This window comes from Pleurodeles waltl, chromosome 9 (genome assembly GCF_031143425.1).
Source record: "Pleurodeles waltl isolate 20211129_DDA chromosome 9, aPleWal1.hap1.20221129, whole genome shotgun sequence".
Classification (NCBI taxonomy): Eukaryota; Metazoa; Chordata; class Amphibia; order Caudata; family Salamandridae; genus Pleurodeles; species Pleurodeles waltl.
Window position 1 is genome coordinate 1,004,219,524 of NC_090448.1, and position 16,213 is coordinate 1,004,235,736.

General features: G+C 42.7%; 1 protein-coding gene across 1 annotated transcript in view; it reads left to right on the forward strand.

Annotated features, from left to right (window-relative positions):
• Positions 1-16,213, forward strand: part of PLCB2 (phospholipase C beta 2) — a 453,229-nt gene that overhangs the window by 362,022 nt on the left and 74,994 nt on the right. Inside the window, exons 17-19 of the mRNA XM_069208592.1 lie at positions 7,648-7,772; positions 9,850-10,004; positions 10,440-10,604. Of these exons, the coding sequence (XP_069064693.1) occupies positions 7,648-7,772; positions 9,850-10,004; positions 10,440-10,604 (445 nt within the window). The remainder of the gene's footprint in view (positions 1-7,647; positions 7,773-9,849; positions 10,005-10,439; positions 10,605-16,213) is intronic.

Sequence of the window (16,213 nt, forward strand, 5' to 3'; positions counted from 1 at the left end):
ATCCCATCCCTGACGCTATCTTCCTTATGGAGACTTGGCTAAATGAAGCCTACTTTCCTGGATATTGTAGCAGCCCTGCCCTCCGGATATTATATTTCACATCTTGACCGGAAGGTCAAAAAAGGGGGTGGGATTGTGATCCTAATGAGGGATACGTTCCGTTGCACAACTCAGAAGCTTGAGATCTCAGACTGCGAGGCTTTGCTATTTTCTATATCATTGACTAAGAAGTTTACCATGTCAGATGCTCTTATTTACCGCCCCCCAGGTGCAATTAGAAATTGGGTCTCTGAGTTACTAGAGTAACTGTCCTCTGTTATACTTAAATGTGCCAGTTTTAGGGTGCTGGGAGACCTAAACCTCAATTTGGAGGACAAAATAGATAAGGTCGGGCTGTCCCTAATTGAAGGCTTTTCAGCTCTAGAGTTAGATTTGCTTAATCATCTTCCCACTCATGCAGCGGAACATTTATTAGATCCCATTTTATTTAATTTGAATACTTTTCAAGTAGATATGCCTTTACCTTTAACATGGTCCAATCACTTAGCCACCCCTGTTCTTTTTAAACTGATGCCCAACCGTTCGAGAAAAGTAAATGGCCCATGGCTCAGGGGAGAGGTTGGGCCAAGCTGGACACCAAAAGTGGAATGCGCTGCTAGAAAGAAACAATGCTTGTTTTACCTAAGTCAGTAGACAGCGCAGCACTACAAATAGACAACTGGCTTAGAGCCTCAGCAGATATGCTGGCATCTATGAACCGTAAGAATTATGCCAGAACCTTACCCCTGGCACCATGGTTTACAGATTCCTTATATAAGATGAAGAAAGTCTGCAAGCAGTTAGAGAGATTGTGCCATAAAACATATCTTCAAAATGATAAGGTAATTTATAAAAATGTTTTAAGAACATATCAGAAAAATTGTAGACAAGCTAAGGCCGCTCACTTTGTTGAGAAAATTACTGAAACTAAAAACGATCCTAAGACACTCTATAAGGTAGTGAAGTTGCTTGCGGATTCATCCAAATGTACCCCCAGTATTTCCCTCTCCCAACTACAATGTGATGAGATATCTGACTTTTTTATCAATAAAGTCAAGGACATTAGGAAGACTTTTCAATCCTCAGGAAACACCCATGAATTTATGGATACCCTTAGTACCAGAACTCTAATTACCCACTTTGAGCCTATGGATCTATCTTTTGCATGGCTCACATTATTGACCGTAAAATCTGGTTCCCCTTTAGATTTGTGCTCCCCTGATATTTTAGGCAAGCTCTCTCAACAAAATCTAGAGCTAATAGTCCATCTTCTAAATCAATCTCTATTGAATGGGGTAGTTCCTAGTTGCTGGAAAACAGCCTTAGTTACCCCTCTGCTGAAAAAGCCTAATGCCGATTCATGGATATAGTCCAATTATAGGCTCATATCCCTTTTATCCATATTTTCGAAACTGCTAGAAAAATATGTGAATCTGCAACTAACACAACTTATAGAACAGAATGACTTACTCCATCCTTCTCAGTGGGGCTTCCATGCAGGTTATAGTACCGAATCAGCACTGCTTGGGGTCAGCAGATTCCTGAGACCTAAACTGGATGAGGGAGGAGCATCTGCACTCCTGCTTTTAGACCTGAGTCCAGCCTTCGGTCATGAAATACTACTTAAGAGACTTGACGGAGCGAGTGTACGAGGCAAAGCGCTCGCTTGAATAGAATACTTTCTGACAGGATGCTTCTTTCAGGTTCACTCAAACCAATGCAGATCTCAGCCATGTGCGCTTATGTCAGGAGTGACTCAGGTTTCAATTCTGAGCATGTTATTATTTAATCTCTATATGAGGCCACTGGCGAATGCTGTTGAGAGTTTCGGCCTTACTCTTTTTTCTTATGCGGATGATCCCCAAATTGTGGTATCTCTGTAGTCTAACAACCAGTCTACTGTGGCTGCACTTCTCCTCTGTGTTCCGCAACTGGCAGATTGAATGTCCGCAAATTGTTTGAAGCTGAATGAGGATAAAACTGAAGTACTACTGGTTGGTAAATTCCCTACATTATGGGGCCCCCACCTCTGGCCGACATCTTTGGGTGCTCCTCCACTCCCTGATAAGTAGGGAGTGTGGTTGGATCAGGAGCTGTCAATGAGGCAACAGATAACTGAGGTGGCTGCCACTTGTTTTGGCATCTTGAAATGGCTGAAACAATACTATACTGTATTCCATTTAGAGCTCAGCGCACTGTTGTCTGAGCATTAGTTATTTCAATGCTGGACTAAGGGAATGTTTTCTATCTTGGAGTAACAAATACCTTGTTAAAACGCCTGCAGATAGTACAGATTGCTGCGGCGCGTCTCTTTCTTCGCCCAGCGCAGTTCAGTAATTCTGCCACCTTTCTCAGTTCTCTCCACTGGTTGCCCGTGGACAAACGGGTGCATTTTAAAGCACTCAGCTTTATATACAAATGTCTCCACAATACTGCCCCCTCCTATTTAAGCTCCAACGTCACCCATTATGTGCTGCAGCATATGATTAGGTTGAGCCATCGGAACTTAGCTGTTGTCCCTAGAGACAGACGGGCCCGACTAGGTGTTGTTCCTTCCGTGTTCTTGGACCTAAACTGTGGAACAACCTCCCTCCACATCTGAAAGAATGCAAGTCCCACCTGGAATTCCGTAAGATGTTGAAAACGTGGCTATTCCTGTCGATTTAGTCCTGGGAGATTTGGTCATTGGTTACCATAGCTTGGTAAGCGCTGGGAAAGCTATTGGGTAACCATGTGCTTTATAAATTGCGTAATCAATCAATCATCCCTCCTCACCACCATAAACCTCCCGAAGAAGGCTGAAGAATGTTCTTCTAGTAATGTAATAAAGACATCTGTGCCCAAACAGCAGTGACTTTTCCAGCTTTGCAGCTACTCTTTCTGTGTTGGTGGTGGTAGTCATATGGGGTAACACTGAGGGAGTTTCCATTTAAGCTCGGGTCCTGCATATGATGTGAAGTAACTCAGTGGGAGTTCTTTTGTCAGGCAAGTAGCTTGAGGTGTGTGTAAGGACTCGAGGCAGGGCGAGTGGGAATTACACTGCTGCACACTGGTTGTACGGGGTGCTGTTTAGCTAAACTTTACGGAGGCACTCGGCTGTGGGTGTTAAATCAGAAAGGTTTTTTTTTTTAATTGCGGATTGATATAGCGCGAACTCGACCCGAAGGTATTGGAGAGCTATGTTACACGAAGACACATTCATTTTTGGGAGGCAGGGGGAGATTAAGTGATAGGCCCAGAATCTCAGGATGTTGAGACGATGCCGCGACCTGGTTCCCCAGCTATCCAGTCGGCATCTTTGGCTGCTATGCCACATCCTCTCCCCTATTTAGCTGTGGGCACAAAGTTGCTTTGTTGGTAAAAGTGCTGCCGGGCCCATCGCACATAAATAGGTGCCAGCCAGACCGTCACAAAAGGGGTTTGCCAGTGATGGACATAACTTGAGAACCCCATTCGTGCATTTTATTTTTACGTGAGTAGACGCCACATCAAGCCAGCACTCACTTTCACACGGTTTAACATTTAACAAAATACTTCTCCGTGATCAAATATCATTTACCGTGCATCAAGTGTTCTTTTTATTGGCAGTCAGATTAACAAGCACATAAGGCCATCCATCCACTTCACTTAAATGTGGCCAGTTTGTTCATATACAGAGCACTCATTATTTTAGCCAAAATAGGACTTAAATACCGACTATACTAAGAAGGACGTCAAAGAGAACAGTATCAGATTATCTCAAGAAAACACATTTGATGAGCTGTAATGGTTGAAAGCCACAGGGAGAATTTCAGTTTCTGGCGGCTGCTTTGGAAAAGTAATTACCTCTCGTAATATTTAAGAGTGGCCTCTTGAGATTTCACAGAGACGTGGGGATTATCAAAAGGGTATTCATAACAGTGGGATTGCTTCCAACAAGGTTATCATTGCCTCAGACAGTTCTATTACGGAATTTGAGTCCTTCTTTCTCTTTCTAAATCAGTCTCACCTTCGGTCTCTCTTCGTAGCTGGGGTCGAGCTGCTGCCTTGTGATTTTTACATCCTCGAAAATCACAACTATGGCATTTGCTTCAAGTTTCTCTAGTTTTTAAATCTAGATTCGTGCGCAAACGGGAGCCTCAACATGAATCGGGATTAGGGGGTTTGAGCAAATCCCATGTTTCTGAGTTGAATTACCCACAAACATTTTGTCAGAAACCCCCTGGCGAGACCAGCAAGTGCCGTACCATGTAGGTATGGATGTGCACACTGATTCGCGCCGTTATTCCCCATTTCCCAGGCTGGACTATGAAAGTCCCCTTTGAGCACAGTGGGCATTCACACCCATTTGCAGTGCCCCTGATCAAAACACCAATCCCAGCAGCTATTCCCCATTTCTTGGGGTAAAACTTGTAATTCGGTGGTATTATTGTGTCCATTCATTACCATAACTCGTGGTCTGGGTGTGGTATTACTGATTTAGTATAACCGAAATACTTATAATAGGCACCTGAAACTTGCTATTTGATCCCTCCATGTTTTGTTCCAGTCTGTCTAGGATCACCAAGAACTGAATTACATAGTCGTGCGCTTTGAGCACAGTGGTATTTGCATCCGCTTTTGGCACTTCTGGCACGCTTCCTTAACATAAAAGATCCACGGACGCTGGCCTCTTCTCTGATACATGGGGGCAGATTTACTAACATTTCATGCAATGAAGCGCAGCAAGGAAACTTCTTGCGTTGCGTGAAGGTGAGATATCAGAAATGTGCCATATTCACAAAAATATGGTGCATATCTGTTGCTACCTAGTGTGAGGAAGTGGCCTCTTTCTAGCATTGTTACATCCATTTTTGGCCTAGGCAGGACCCCAGTGCTCATGGTTCTTGGCCTGTTTGTCAGTATGCTTGACTGTGGCACTGAGGATCCTGCTAACCAGCACCCCAGTGCTTATGCTCTCTCTTTTCCCAAATGTGTCACTACATACTGACAACCCAGCATTTCATCCCAAATTGGCATACTGGTACCCCCTTATAAGTCCCTACTATATGGTACTTAGGTACCGAGGGCTTTGGGGTTCCTTGGGATCCCTATGGGCTGCAGCATTACTTTTGCCACCCATAGGGAGCCCATCCAAAGGCTTCTACAGGACTGCCATTGCAGCCTGTGTGAAATGGTCAAATACCTATGTCCATCTTCACAATGGCAACTCCGAATATGGCCATGTAAGGTGTCTAACACCTGGGAAGAGTACCCCAATACTGATTCTAGTATTGGTTTTACAATTCCATGCACTCTGGGGGCTCCACAGTGGACTCCCAGTACTGCCATACCAGCCTTCTGAGGTTTTCCAGGCAGCCCCAGCTGCTGCCACCTCACAGACAGGTTTCTGCCCTCCTGTTGCTTGGGCAGCTCAAGCCCAGGAAGCAGGCACAAAGCATTTCCTTTGGGAGAGGGGTGTTACACCCTCTCCTTAGGAAATAGGTGTCACAGGCGTGGGAGGGGTAGCCTCCCAGAGCCTCTGGAAATGCTTTGAAGGGCACAGATGGTGTCCTCCTTGCATAATCCAGTCTGCATCAGTTCAGGGACCCCAGTCCCTGCTCTGGCGCAAAACTGGACAAAGGAAAGGGGAATGACCACTCTCTTGTCCATCACGACCACAGGGGTGGTGCCCAGAGCTTCTCCAGAGTGTCCCTGGGTTTTGCCATCTTGGATTCTTGGTGGGGAACTCTGGGAGCATCTGAGGGGCCAGTGCCAGCAGGTGATGTCAGAGCCCTCCCCTGATAGGTGCGGGGATTACCCCAAAATCCATGGGTGGATGCACAGGAACACCCATGCTCCACCGTTGGAACGCCTCCCTGGGGCAGAGTAACTCAAGACAGTGATTTGCGCTGCCTTGCATTATTTCAGATTTATCTAGCCATGCAAGGCGGCCTTGCATGGCTTGATAAATCTGACTTTAGTGTTGTGCATGGCACAAGGGCGAAGCAACACTATGATAAATATGAGCCACATTGTCTCTGTTCTGGTCAGTCAGCTGACAGAACAATCCTTGAACATAACTTACAAGCTGTGACTGATCAGCAAAGACTAACAGTCCTTTTTTTGGGTAGTCACTGGACCAAAGTACCTTCCCTCAGCCACCTTATATATGAGCAAGCACTACCAATCATCGATGGCTTCCACAATGCTTCTTTTTTTGGCTTTTGGGTAGCATATTGTTGTGGCGGAAAATGGGGAGAACTTGCATTCCTGGTGGGGTAGAGGAGAGGAAAGTCTGTAGCATGTCAGTTTCTTCTAACACATAGCGCAGTTTTTCTAACAAATTATATCAGCACTAAAACCCGATTTCCATACATATTTGTTTTTGTGCTACTTATTCTTATCAGTAAAACTGAATGTCTATGCAAATTTTATGACCATTGCAACAGAAAATTTACTGTCTGTAAATGACAGTGCTCTACCACACCGCTGCTCCCAAATGCACCTCCAGCTTCATACCACTCCCTTATCACTCTCCTGCTGAATGGGTATAGCGCACCTGCTACAGTTGTTTTTTTTTCTACAACATTTGGATCTTTCACAATCCCTATGACTTCAGTGATAAAACATTAATGGCAACACCCCCAAATGTTCCAGCACCACTGCTATAATACCTTGCTTACTTTCTGATAGATGCATGGTGAACTAAGATGACAAGGTGAAAGGATGTTTCTCTTACGATTGCCCACAGCTTAATTTGTGCCAGTTGTTCCAAGTGGTGGGCACCAGCACTGTCTTTTGAGGGCTGGCCCTTATCTTTCATCATCAGACTTTGACTCAGAACAAGAAAGAGAAAGGCTGACAGTGGAGCGAAGAGGAGGAATAGAAAGCCAGGATAACAGTGCTTAAAGGAGAAAGCAGGGATCAAAAACAACTGGCAACATTCAGATAAGGGAAAGCAAGCCGCCATTTGGCAGCATCGTAGGTGGGATTCTCAGAGAAACTTTGGGCCTCTGAAGTTATTTATTTTTTAAATGAACCACTCCAGTTACCTATATTATTTGAGCAAAAAACTTGCAAACCGATATCTTTATAGAATGTGGCAAGAGTACGAGGGTGTATTTGATTTGCATCGAGAGAAGTGTGTGCAACACTGGAAGTGAAGTACATTGAGAGTGTGGATTTCCCTTTACAGAAGTGTTGCCTGCTGTGTACTGTACTCACCAAAAGTCAGCTGGGAGTTTAAAAATTGTTTTTGTTCCTTTTACCGTTCTGACTAATAGTTTGATTTGAGAGGCAGAAATACAGTCCAGTGGTTTGGAAATAGACTTAAAACATGGTGCTCACATATCATAGTATACAAATAGGTCACAAGAGCCATAAAGTTATGGTTGGTAGAGTTGTAACATCTCTAGCATGGACATCATGACATACTTTGATGGAAGTGTGATCTGTATAAGTGTATCATTTCTATGCTTCCTTTTTAATTTAATTATGCAAGAGTTTATTATGGTCAGTTCCCCTCTTTAATATATGGGCATGTGTGTTGCATGCCTCTATGTGGTCTGTTCAGACAGGCCAAATTGTCTTCCAAGTGTGTGTGATGCCTACTTAAGATGCAGACGCTTTCCTATGGAGTTGATTCAGATACAATAAGCGACAGATGAGCCGTATCTACCCCAAGGGGACAAGGATGGACTCCTCAAACTACCTGCCCCAGATGTTCTGGAACGTCGGCTGCCAGTTTGTGGCCCTGAACTTCCAAACCATGGGTAAGTACAGAACAGCAGCTGCACCCGTTTTCTGCCTCAAGTCTCCCAGGTGTGTCCCTTCTGTCTTCTTACCACACTGTTTATATCATCCCACTCTCCGTGGAGGCTTTGCATAACGATTTTAAAGTTGGTATGATGGCCTTCGATCTCCCAATGTTAAACTTGCAGATATTTAACAAGGTCTATGTAAATTGTTCCCATAAATGATGAAGTGTTCCAATTTGTCCACGCCTCCCTGTGCAAACATTTTATCCTGTATTTATGTATATGTATAAATGCAAACTTAGCTGTACAAGTAAATAAAAGAATGCAATAAGGGTGAAAGCATCTTAAGTACAACATCCATCGCAACAGTAGTGTCAACTTTTTTATTAACGGATGAGATCTTCCTTGGAGAGATGAGTTTTTATGTCCATTCATGAGTCGAGGAGGGAACCCACTTGTGGGATCTGTGCTAGGATGGATTCCAGGCCCTGGGTGTGAAGAAGGAGAGGATTTGACTTCCATCCTATCCTTTTACGTGTGTCTTTGTCTGGCGCCCGGTGATGCTCCTGCAGCGGGTGCTACCACAGTCCTGGGAGATCTTGCCCATTTGGTTTAAAGGTCTGTTGAATCTTAAAGCCTTTTCAAGTGAGGCAGCAGATCTCCAAAGTAATGATCCCCTTTGACTTCTTTTAGTTTCATGTTCTTAATTCCCCAGACTTTTCACTGACAGCAACGCATCCCATCGCTGCTTTTTCCTGAGTGAATTTGGGTCCTGTTGCTCTTAGATCTAAGAGGGAGAGCACAAGTCCTTTGAAATGAAAGAACGTCCATCAACCCTGTATAATAAAATATATTTTTTAATTTCACTTCTGCCAACACATTTTGAAGTTGCGAGAAGATACTAGCCCACAATACGTACAGATTGGTACATGACTGCTGATTTGTTCTCTCGATTACCACCGTATGGGACATACTGCCTTTCACATAAGAGCACGTAGCTGTGTACTTAGCAGGCAGTAACATTCCTCAGAAGTAAAATTGCTGTTGGTTTGCATTTGCTCCAGTTGGTTTGCCCCCCATTCACCACCAGTGGTGCAATATATTTTGTTGTTGCTATGTCAGCAGTTTGTGGCCACCACGTTTCCATTAACACTTCCCTAAATAAGACAAGACTTTTGCTGGTCTTTTACTCTGTGATGTTTTGAGGTGCTGAAGGATTCTTATGTTTTTTTCTAACATATGGGCAGGGTGCCTTGCAGGATCCCTCCCCAGGATCTGGCAAGTACACTGAGTCCCCTTTGCCAAGTGGAAACATGCTAAATGGTCAGTATTGCAGCGTGTATTTTTGGAGGGGTTTGCCTAATTTATTTTCTTCTGGTGTAAGGGTCATGTTGCTGAACTAATCTAAAGGATCATGTCATGGGGCACACCGATTTCTTTACTTTTACTTTAGAGTTCCTGCTTATGAATTTTACATTCTTCATAATCTGTCAAGCGAATGGAACATAAATAAATGATGTCCATGTCCATGTAAAAGGTTGTGATTCGAACAAGAACTGTCCACAGAAGAGGAGGCACCAGGAGGAAAGGGAAACATGGTGACCTCTTTTCCAAAATCACTTGCCGTCCACCCGGCTAATTGGGGAAAGCTGTGAGGATGCAATCAATAGAAGCCATCCTGCTAGCTCTGCAAAACAGCTTCATGTCACACACTAGCACTGTGCTAAACAATTAGATAATGAAATAAATAAATCAATATCTTAAATATCAAATAGTGACAAAACGACCACATCCAATACAGAATTGTTCTCAAAATGTCACTCTTCTACCCAACCGTTCAGAACGTGTGAAGGAGGAATGATTAAGGGATGAGCTATCTGTTATGTGCAACCACCTACGTTCTACTACTTTATGTTCTCCCTTCATTTCAGTCCCTACTCACTTGTTATTGCCCTAAAGAAACCTGTGTAGGACATGCGATACTCTGAGATACAATAACTTAACTTCGATTAGTTTATATGCAATTTATACTATGATATATCCATTGTTTCATCTTTCTCGCTCTTCCTTTACCAATTGTCAATGTCAACAGACCTTTCCATGCAGCACAACATGGCTCTCTTTGAGTTCAATGGCCGCAGTGGTTATATCCTCAAGCACGAGTTCATGCGGCAAGCTGAAAAGCAGTTCGATCCATTTGCTGTGGACAGAATTGATGGGGTTGTGGCAAACACCCTCACCATTAAGGCAAGTATAAGCACTGCATCACACTGACTACCCAAAGGGTCCAATATTGGCTTCAAAACATTCAGGGGATTTAAAAAATGGGATGGGCTTGCAGAATACTGTTCTATTAAGCAATGCAAAGACCGAAGCTCAGACAGTTACACAATGTAACGAATAGCTTTATTTCTATTTCTGAGAGATACTTATACCAAGATTTAGTTATTTTTATTTTATGGCGATGTCCTTATCATTCATTGTAGGGGAGGTGTATTTTAATGAACCTCCGCTCCATAACATGCTCATTCATTATCAGTTCTGTGGATTAGCTGAATGTAAAAATGTAGGTTTTTGTATCGTCAATGATGAGTGGAATTATCATGTACACTAGGAAATTATTTTGTGAAAAGAAAATCCAGTGCCATTAACATTACTTTCTTATGGTTATGCTGTAAATAGATCCTCTCTGGACAGTTCCTTTCTGACCGTAGCGTGAAGACCTATGTGGAGGTTGAAGTATTTGGGCTGCCAGGAGACCCGAAACGTAAATACAAGACTAAGTTAACATCATCCCCAAATTCTATCAACCCGGTGTGGAAAGAAGAGCCCTTTGTTTTTGAAAAGGTAACTATGAAAATGTTAAATAGTGCTGTTAATTTCCAAAGAGTAGAGAGGCAAATGAGAACACGCCTGGCTACCTAAGAGAGAAGGTTGCATGGAAATTTAAAGGTCTTTTCTAATAATTAAAGCTAGGTTGAGGCCACAAAGAAGAGTAGGTTCATTGATGCACCCGGCCTGTTCAATCAGTGGCACATGATTTATAATCACACTTTCACTTGTATGCTCTTTAAGATGATTCACAATGTAAGTGCACTGATGGAAATAATGTTCTAATAGAGAGATTCTATGAAGGTACTGAGTCAAAGAGCCATTTATGCAATCTTATAACCTGGTGGGCAACAGTACAGGAGGATTTTGATGCATATTGAGGAGTGAATGAAGAAATTTAATGAAAGGCATTCTCTTCTGAGAAATACGAGGGATCAGTTTAAGGCAAGCTGTATCAGGCCACAGATTGGGGGGTGAGCTGGCGATCCCCAACTCCAAACATTATTATTTGGCATCCCAACTTCAGTGGGTTGCGAGATGGCTTGCACTTGGTCCTCACAACCACAACCAGCCCTGTTACTGGTAGCATATCGATGTTTCAGACGTAGCCTTTTCCTCTCAAAATCAATCATACCCTTTGCTCCAGCCTTAGCACTCCAGGGTACGCCACGTGGGAGCTGTTGAACCACTGCATCGGAAGTATCCACATGGGTGGCAACGAGAATACAAACGATGGGCGACCTTTGTAGGGATGGAGCACTTCTGCCATACAAAACACTGGCGTGGGAAACAGGTCTTCCCCCAGGGCAATTCTTACTGCATGCATCTCTCATCACAGCACTAAGACAAAAATGGGGAGAGATATCAAATGAACCTCCTACAAACCTAACTATACAGTACCTCCACAGCATGGGCTCATGACACCATTTCGTGCGCTGGCTGGATCTCTGATCACATTCAGCACCAACATTCACATCCTTACGTGATCAGTCGGAGACGAATCTAAATCATCCTTGCTCTGACAAGGAATGGTCTGCTATACTGGAGGGTCCTGTTCATATACCTCAGAATGCACAGTTCTGATTAATTCAGTTAGACATTGTGCACAGGGCCTACCTTACCTCCTCTAACGTAAACAGATATTTCCACTGCACAAATGCCACCTGCCTGTGCTGCAAGCTGACCAACGCCGATATAGTACATATGTTCTGGTCCTGCCCCGTCTACTAGGCTACTGGAACAGGGCAATGCTTCGCCTAACACACTGTACTGACAGGGTAATATCGCAGTCATGGGAGGTGTGTATATTGGAGCTCTACAGCAGAGGTAAAAAATACAAAGCCACATCCCTTTTTATTGATATGGGAATCATATTAGCCAAGGGTCTGATCACACACAGATGGAGATCACCTCACCCTCCTTAACTTAAGTCCTGGACTCAATCATTCACAAATTGGGCACCGGCTCAAAGTGTGGCATTACGCTGGGATGATGCCATGGGTTTACGTAGGCCTCTCCAATAGCTAGCATTTGGGATGCTATACTAGCAGACCTCCACACAGGCATACCTGATACATCCCTGCTACGAGACTCCCAGCTGCCCCGCACTGTCTAAATCAGTGAGGAGTCCTAGGCTGTGCGGTTTCTGCCTTGACATTTTTTTATCCTGTCCACAGAGGACACCACATGCCTCAAACCTGATTCGGTCTCTGCTATGGGGTTGGGGGGCTGATACAAACATATCATTAATTTAACGATGATCAGTGATTTGCAGCGAAGTTAGGGTTAGCATGTCAGTTAATAATGTTATTCCCCCCTCCGGTTTCTAGTTAGCCCATTTGAAACCTTTCAGTTACATACACTGTATATTGTGCATTCTTGGCATGTATGGATGTTATATATGTCAACTTACACTGGCTTCTATGATAAGTATTACTAAACCTCCGATTGTGTATCACAAACATACTCTTTTACACCTAACAGTTGTTATCAAGATTGTGTAAGCGCTATGTGTGAATCATCTTGCCTCTATATGCTGCTGTGGTTCCCATAGTTGGACTCAGCTTTTATATGCTTTTTTACTGTTTGATACACTTCTGAGATGGTAAACGGTTCTACTGCGTGCCCTATCTGACATATCTATGTTTGTTTACAATATTAAAAAGAACAACAATAAACTGATGTAAACAAATATGAGGGATCACTTTAAGAACCAAGAAATATTTGAAGGTAATTATTAAATCTCCTCCTAAGGTGGAATTTATGATTGTGCATCAAATAGAGTGCTTCTATATTCCAGAAGGGGTGTTTTGGAGTTATCCTTAAACGTGACAGAGAGCAAATCGTTGATTTCATGACTACATTTAGCATCACAGAACTCCTAAACTTTCTATCACACTCCCTTAATTGTTCAAACTAAGGAACCACAGGCCTTTCCCAAGGATTTGTATTTCTCTTGAACCATTGGTGGTAACATGCACAGTACTATCAAACATGGATGGCCTGGTTTATCCTGCACCCACTCACTTAGCATCTAGGACCCATGTTAGAGAGCTCAACACTTGAATTTTCGTCTATGATCTTTCATTATCAGTTGTTTTCATTGGTGGCTCGCTAGCGCGGGTAGAAACAAAGTGTACATGATTTTTTGTGATAGCTTTATGAATCATATCAATGCCTGCCTGGTCAATGGTCACTAGTCCTTCTTTTCAAAGGTAGGTTCATTTTTGGCCCTAACCTATATTAATTTGTAAAAGAGATTGCTAGCAAGTAAAATAAACTAATGCATCTTGCACGTCATGAAAGTAACACTATTTAACCCAGGTGAAAGGAGGAACACAAACACCGAATAATATCGTTTAAATCAGCATTTTCTTGAATTTTGTCTTCTTGCGAGATGCCAGGTACATCAATTTGCCCTTAGAAGTAGAAGAATAAGTAGATTTTTAAGTAAATTGTTCCATATATATTGTCCATTATATCCAATTTAAAAAAATGTATATTCTGGGAGTTATAGGTATTAAAAAATAAGCTTAGTTAACCTTCATGTCCCTATGAACAATACATTTAAACAACACATGTTGATCACATTATTGAGGCAAAGTTTATATTCACTAAAGTAGCGCAGTAAAAGCTCACAGTAAGATCATGTTTTAAAGTTTGAAAAATTAAACATTATTTATTTGTCATTACATTTCTCAGACAAAGTGAACTTCAAAAAACACCTTTGCCGATATACACAAATGCAAACGCCTCAGACACTGTCCGTAGGTCAGAGCTTTCCCAAATATTCTTCATATATTATTTCTACTCTTTTAGAATGCCCAAGAGAGCAATAAAAGGGTGTAATTTCGTTTTTTTTAATCATACACTTACACACCAGCACTTTTAATGTGTAAATTGATCACATCTTAATAAATTGACAATGCGAAACAACATTATATTTCTTTGAACAAATTATTTGGGGACCCTCAGTAAATGCTCAACTGTCTCTTTATACTCTTTACTACAGTAAACGCAGGGTAAAGGTTGCGTATTATTAATAAAATCAGTATCGAATTTAAACACTAATTTCAAGGCTTTTTCACCAAGGGCCATTTTATGGACAGTTTATGGCTCATCTTTAATAACCTTGTACCTGCTCAAGCAGAGCCCATAGGTAGAAAAAACATTACTCGATTTTTCCTATATATTCCTTGCAAAATGTTGCTCACTTTTGCATAATTGTTTAAGGCTATTTGCTGCCATTGAATTAGCGTTTTGCTCAATAACTGCAGCTAAAAATGTAACATAATCTTCCATATTCGAAGCTAATAAAACATAAGCCCCGCTCTATATCTAAGCCTTTATCCCCGAATACTGCTGACATAATAAACACACCTTCCCCCTAAAACCCTTCCTTTCCAATGTTTAAAACAGGGGTAGGTTATCTGTAAGTAGAAAAGTGTTAGACATGTTAGCCTTACAGTGGACTTCCCCCAAATGTGTTGCCTTCACCACTGAATGCTGAATTCATTTTTGTTGGCCTTAGGATTCTGTGCACTTTAACACTGCTAATCAGTGGTAAAGTTCCCACTCCCTTAAACTTGTCCCTCGTAAAGTTGTATACTATATATCTAGGGCTGTTAACTTAAATGCTCCTAGTAGGCCTGCATACCTATTGTGCACCCACTTAACTAGTCCCTTAAAACATGTCTGATGCCTGCCACTGCTGCCTGCTAGCAGTTTTAAACTGCAAATTCGGCTTGGCAAAATAACTCCCTTGCTTAAAGCCATACTCTCTATTTATTACATATTAGTCACCCCTGACTTAGTCGCCCTAAACAGCCAAAAGGGTAGGGAGCATTGTAATTAAACATTTGGACATACATCTTTAAGTTTTATATGTCTTGGTAGTGAAAAATTCACACATTCGTTTTTCACTACTGTGAGGCCTACCCCTCCCATATGATAACATTGGGTTACCTTATTACGTTTAATAAGTGCCAGCCTTGTTTTGGAACATGTAGGAAAGTCATGTTTGATATTCGAGAAATTGTAATGTAAAATCCTCTTTAATGGTAAAGTTGGATTTTAAGTCACAATTTTGAAAATGCTTCTTTTAGAAAGTTGACATTTTCCTATTCTATTTAGTGCCTGCAGCCTGTTTCTGGGTCACATGACTGACTGTAGTTGGCAGTTAGCCTCCCAGACATTACACAATAGAGGGATTAGGTGTGCCTGGATGGACCATCTAAGGCAGGTTGGAGGGGTGGAGCTGGCCCCAGTCCCTCTTGCAAGTCAGTAATGTGTGCCCTGCCTTCACACAAAGAACTTCACACTAGGCTTTTGAGCCTGCAGACAGACTGGAACCAGGGCAGGGAGGCTGGAATGTCCAAGCACTTTTGAGAGGGGAATATCTGGAAACTTCTCTATTTCTTCCTCCTCCACTTCTGGATCTGTGGAAGATTCAGAAGAAGGACTCCTCTTGTGCTCTGCTTCAAGAAGGATTGCTCCACTGCCAGGAAGTTCTGCTGCCTGCTGCTCTGCATCTGGGCTACATGAGTAAGAAGGACTGGACCTACACCATATTTTGTGAGCCCTCTTCTTGTTTTTCCCTTGTTCTCATTGCTTCTTCCTTGCCTTTTCACCCTTTTTGTTGTGTGCCCTCCCCTTGCTTTTCCTTCTTTTCAGACCAAAGGGAGAAGCTCAACCTTCCCGGCGGCCCATGCCAGTTCCTTGCCATCTGCGGAAGCCAGAATTGCTCCTGCATGCAGAGAGCTGCAAGAAAACGCAGCACCCTGTGTGTGGAAGCAATCCTTTAATCTGTTTCCCTGCCTGCATGACAGAGGGCAGGGAAAAAGGTGGAAACTCCACTCCAAGCAATCAGGAGCAGCTTTGCAGCTCCCCCTTGCTGTGAGCTGAGTTAGTGTTTGCTCTTGCTTGGTGGGAGTTGTCACAGCTCCCATCCAAGTGAAAGCAAACTGCTGTCTCTTAGGGATGGGCACCTTGGGGAGGTAGCAGGAGCCGGCCATGGGGTGTGGTGGTCCCCAGGGCGACCACCAGTAGTAAATTATTATTATTATATATATAGATAGATAGAGAGATAGAGCGATAGATAGATTAGACAGAAAGATAGACAGATA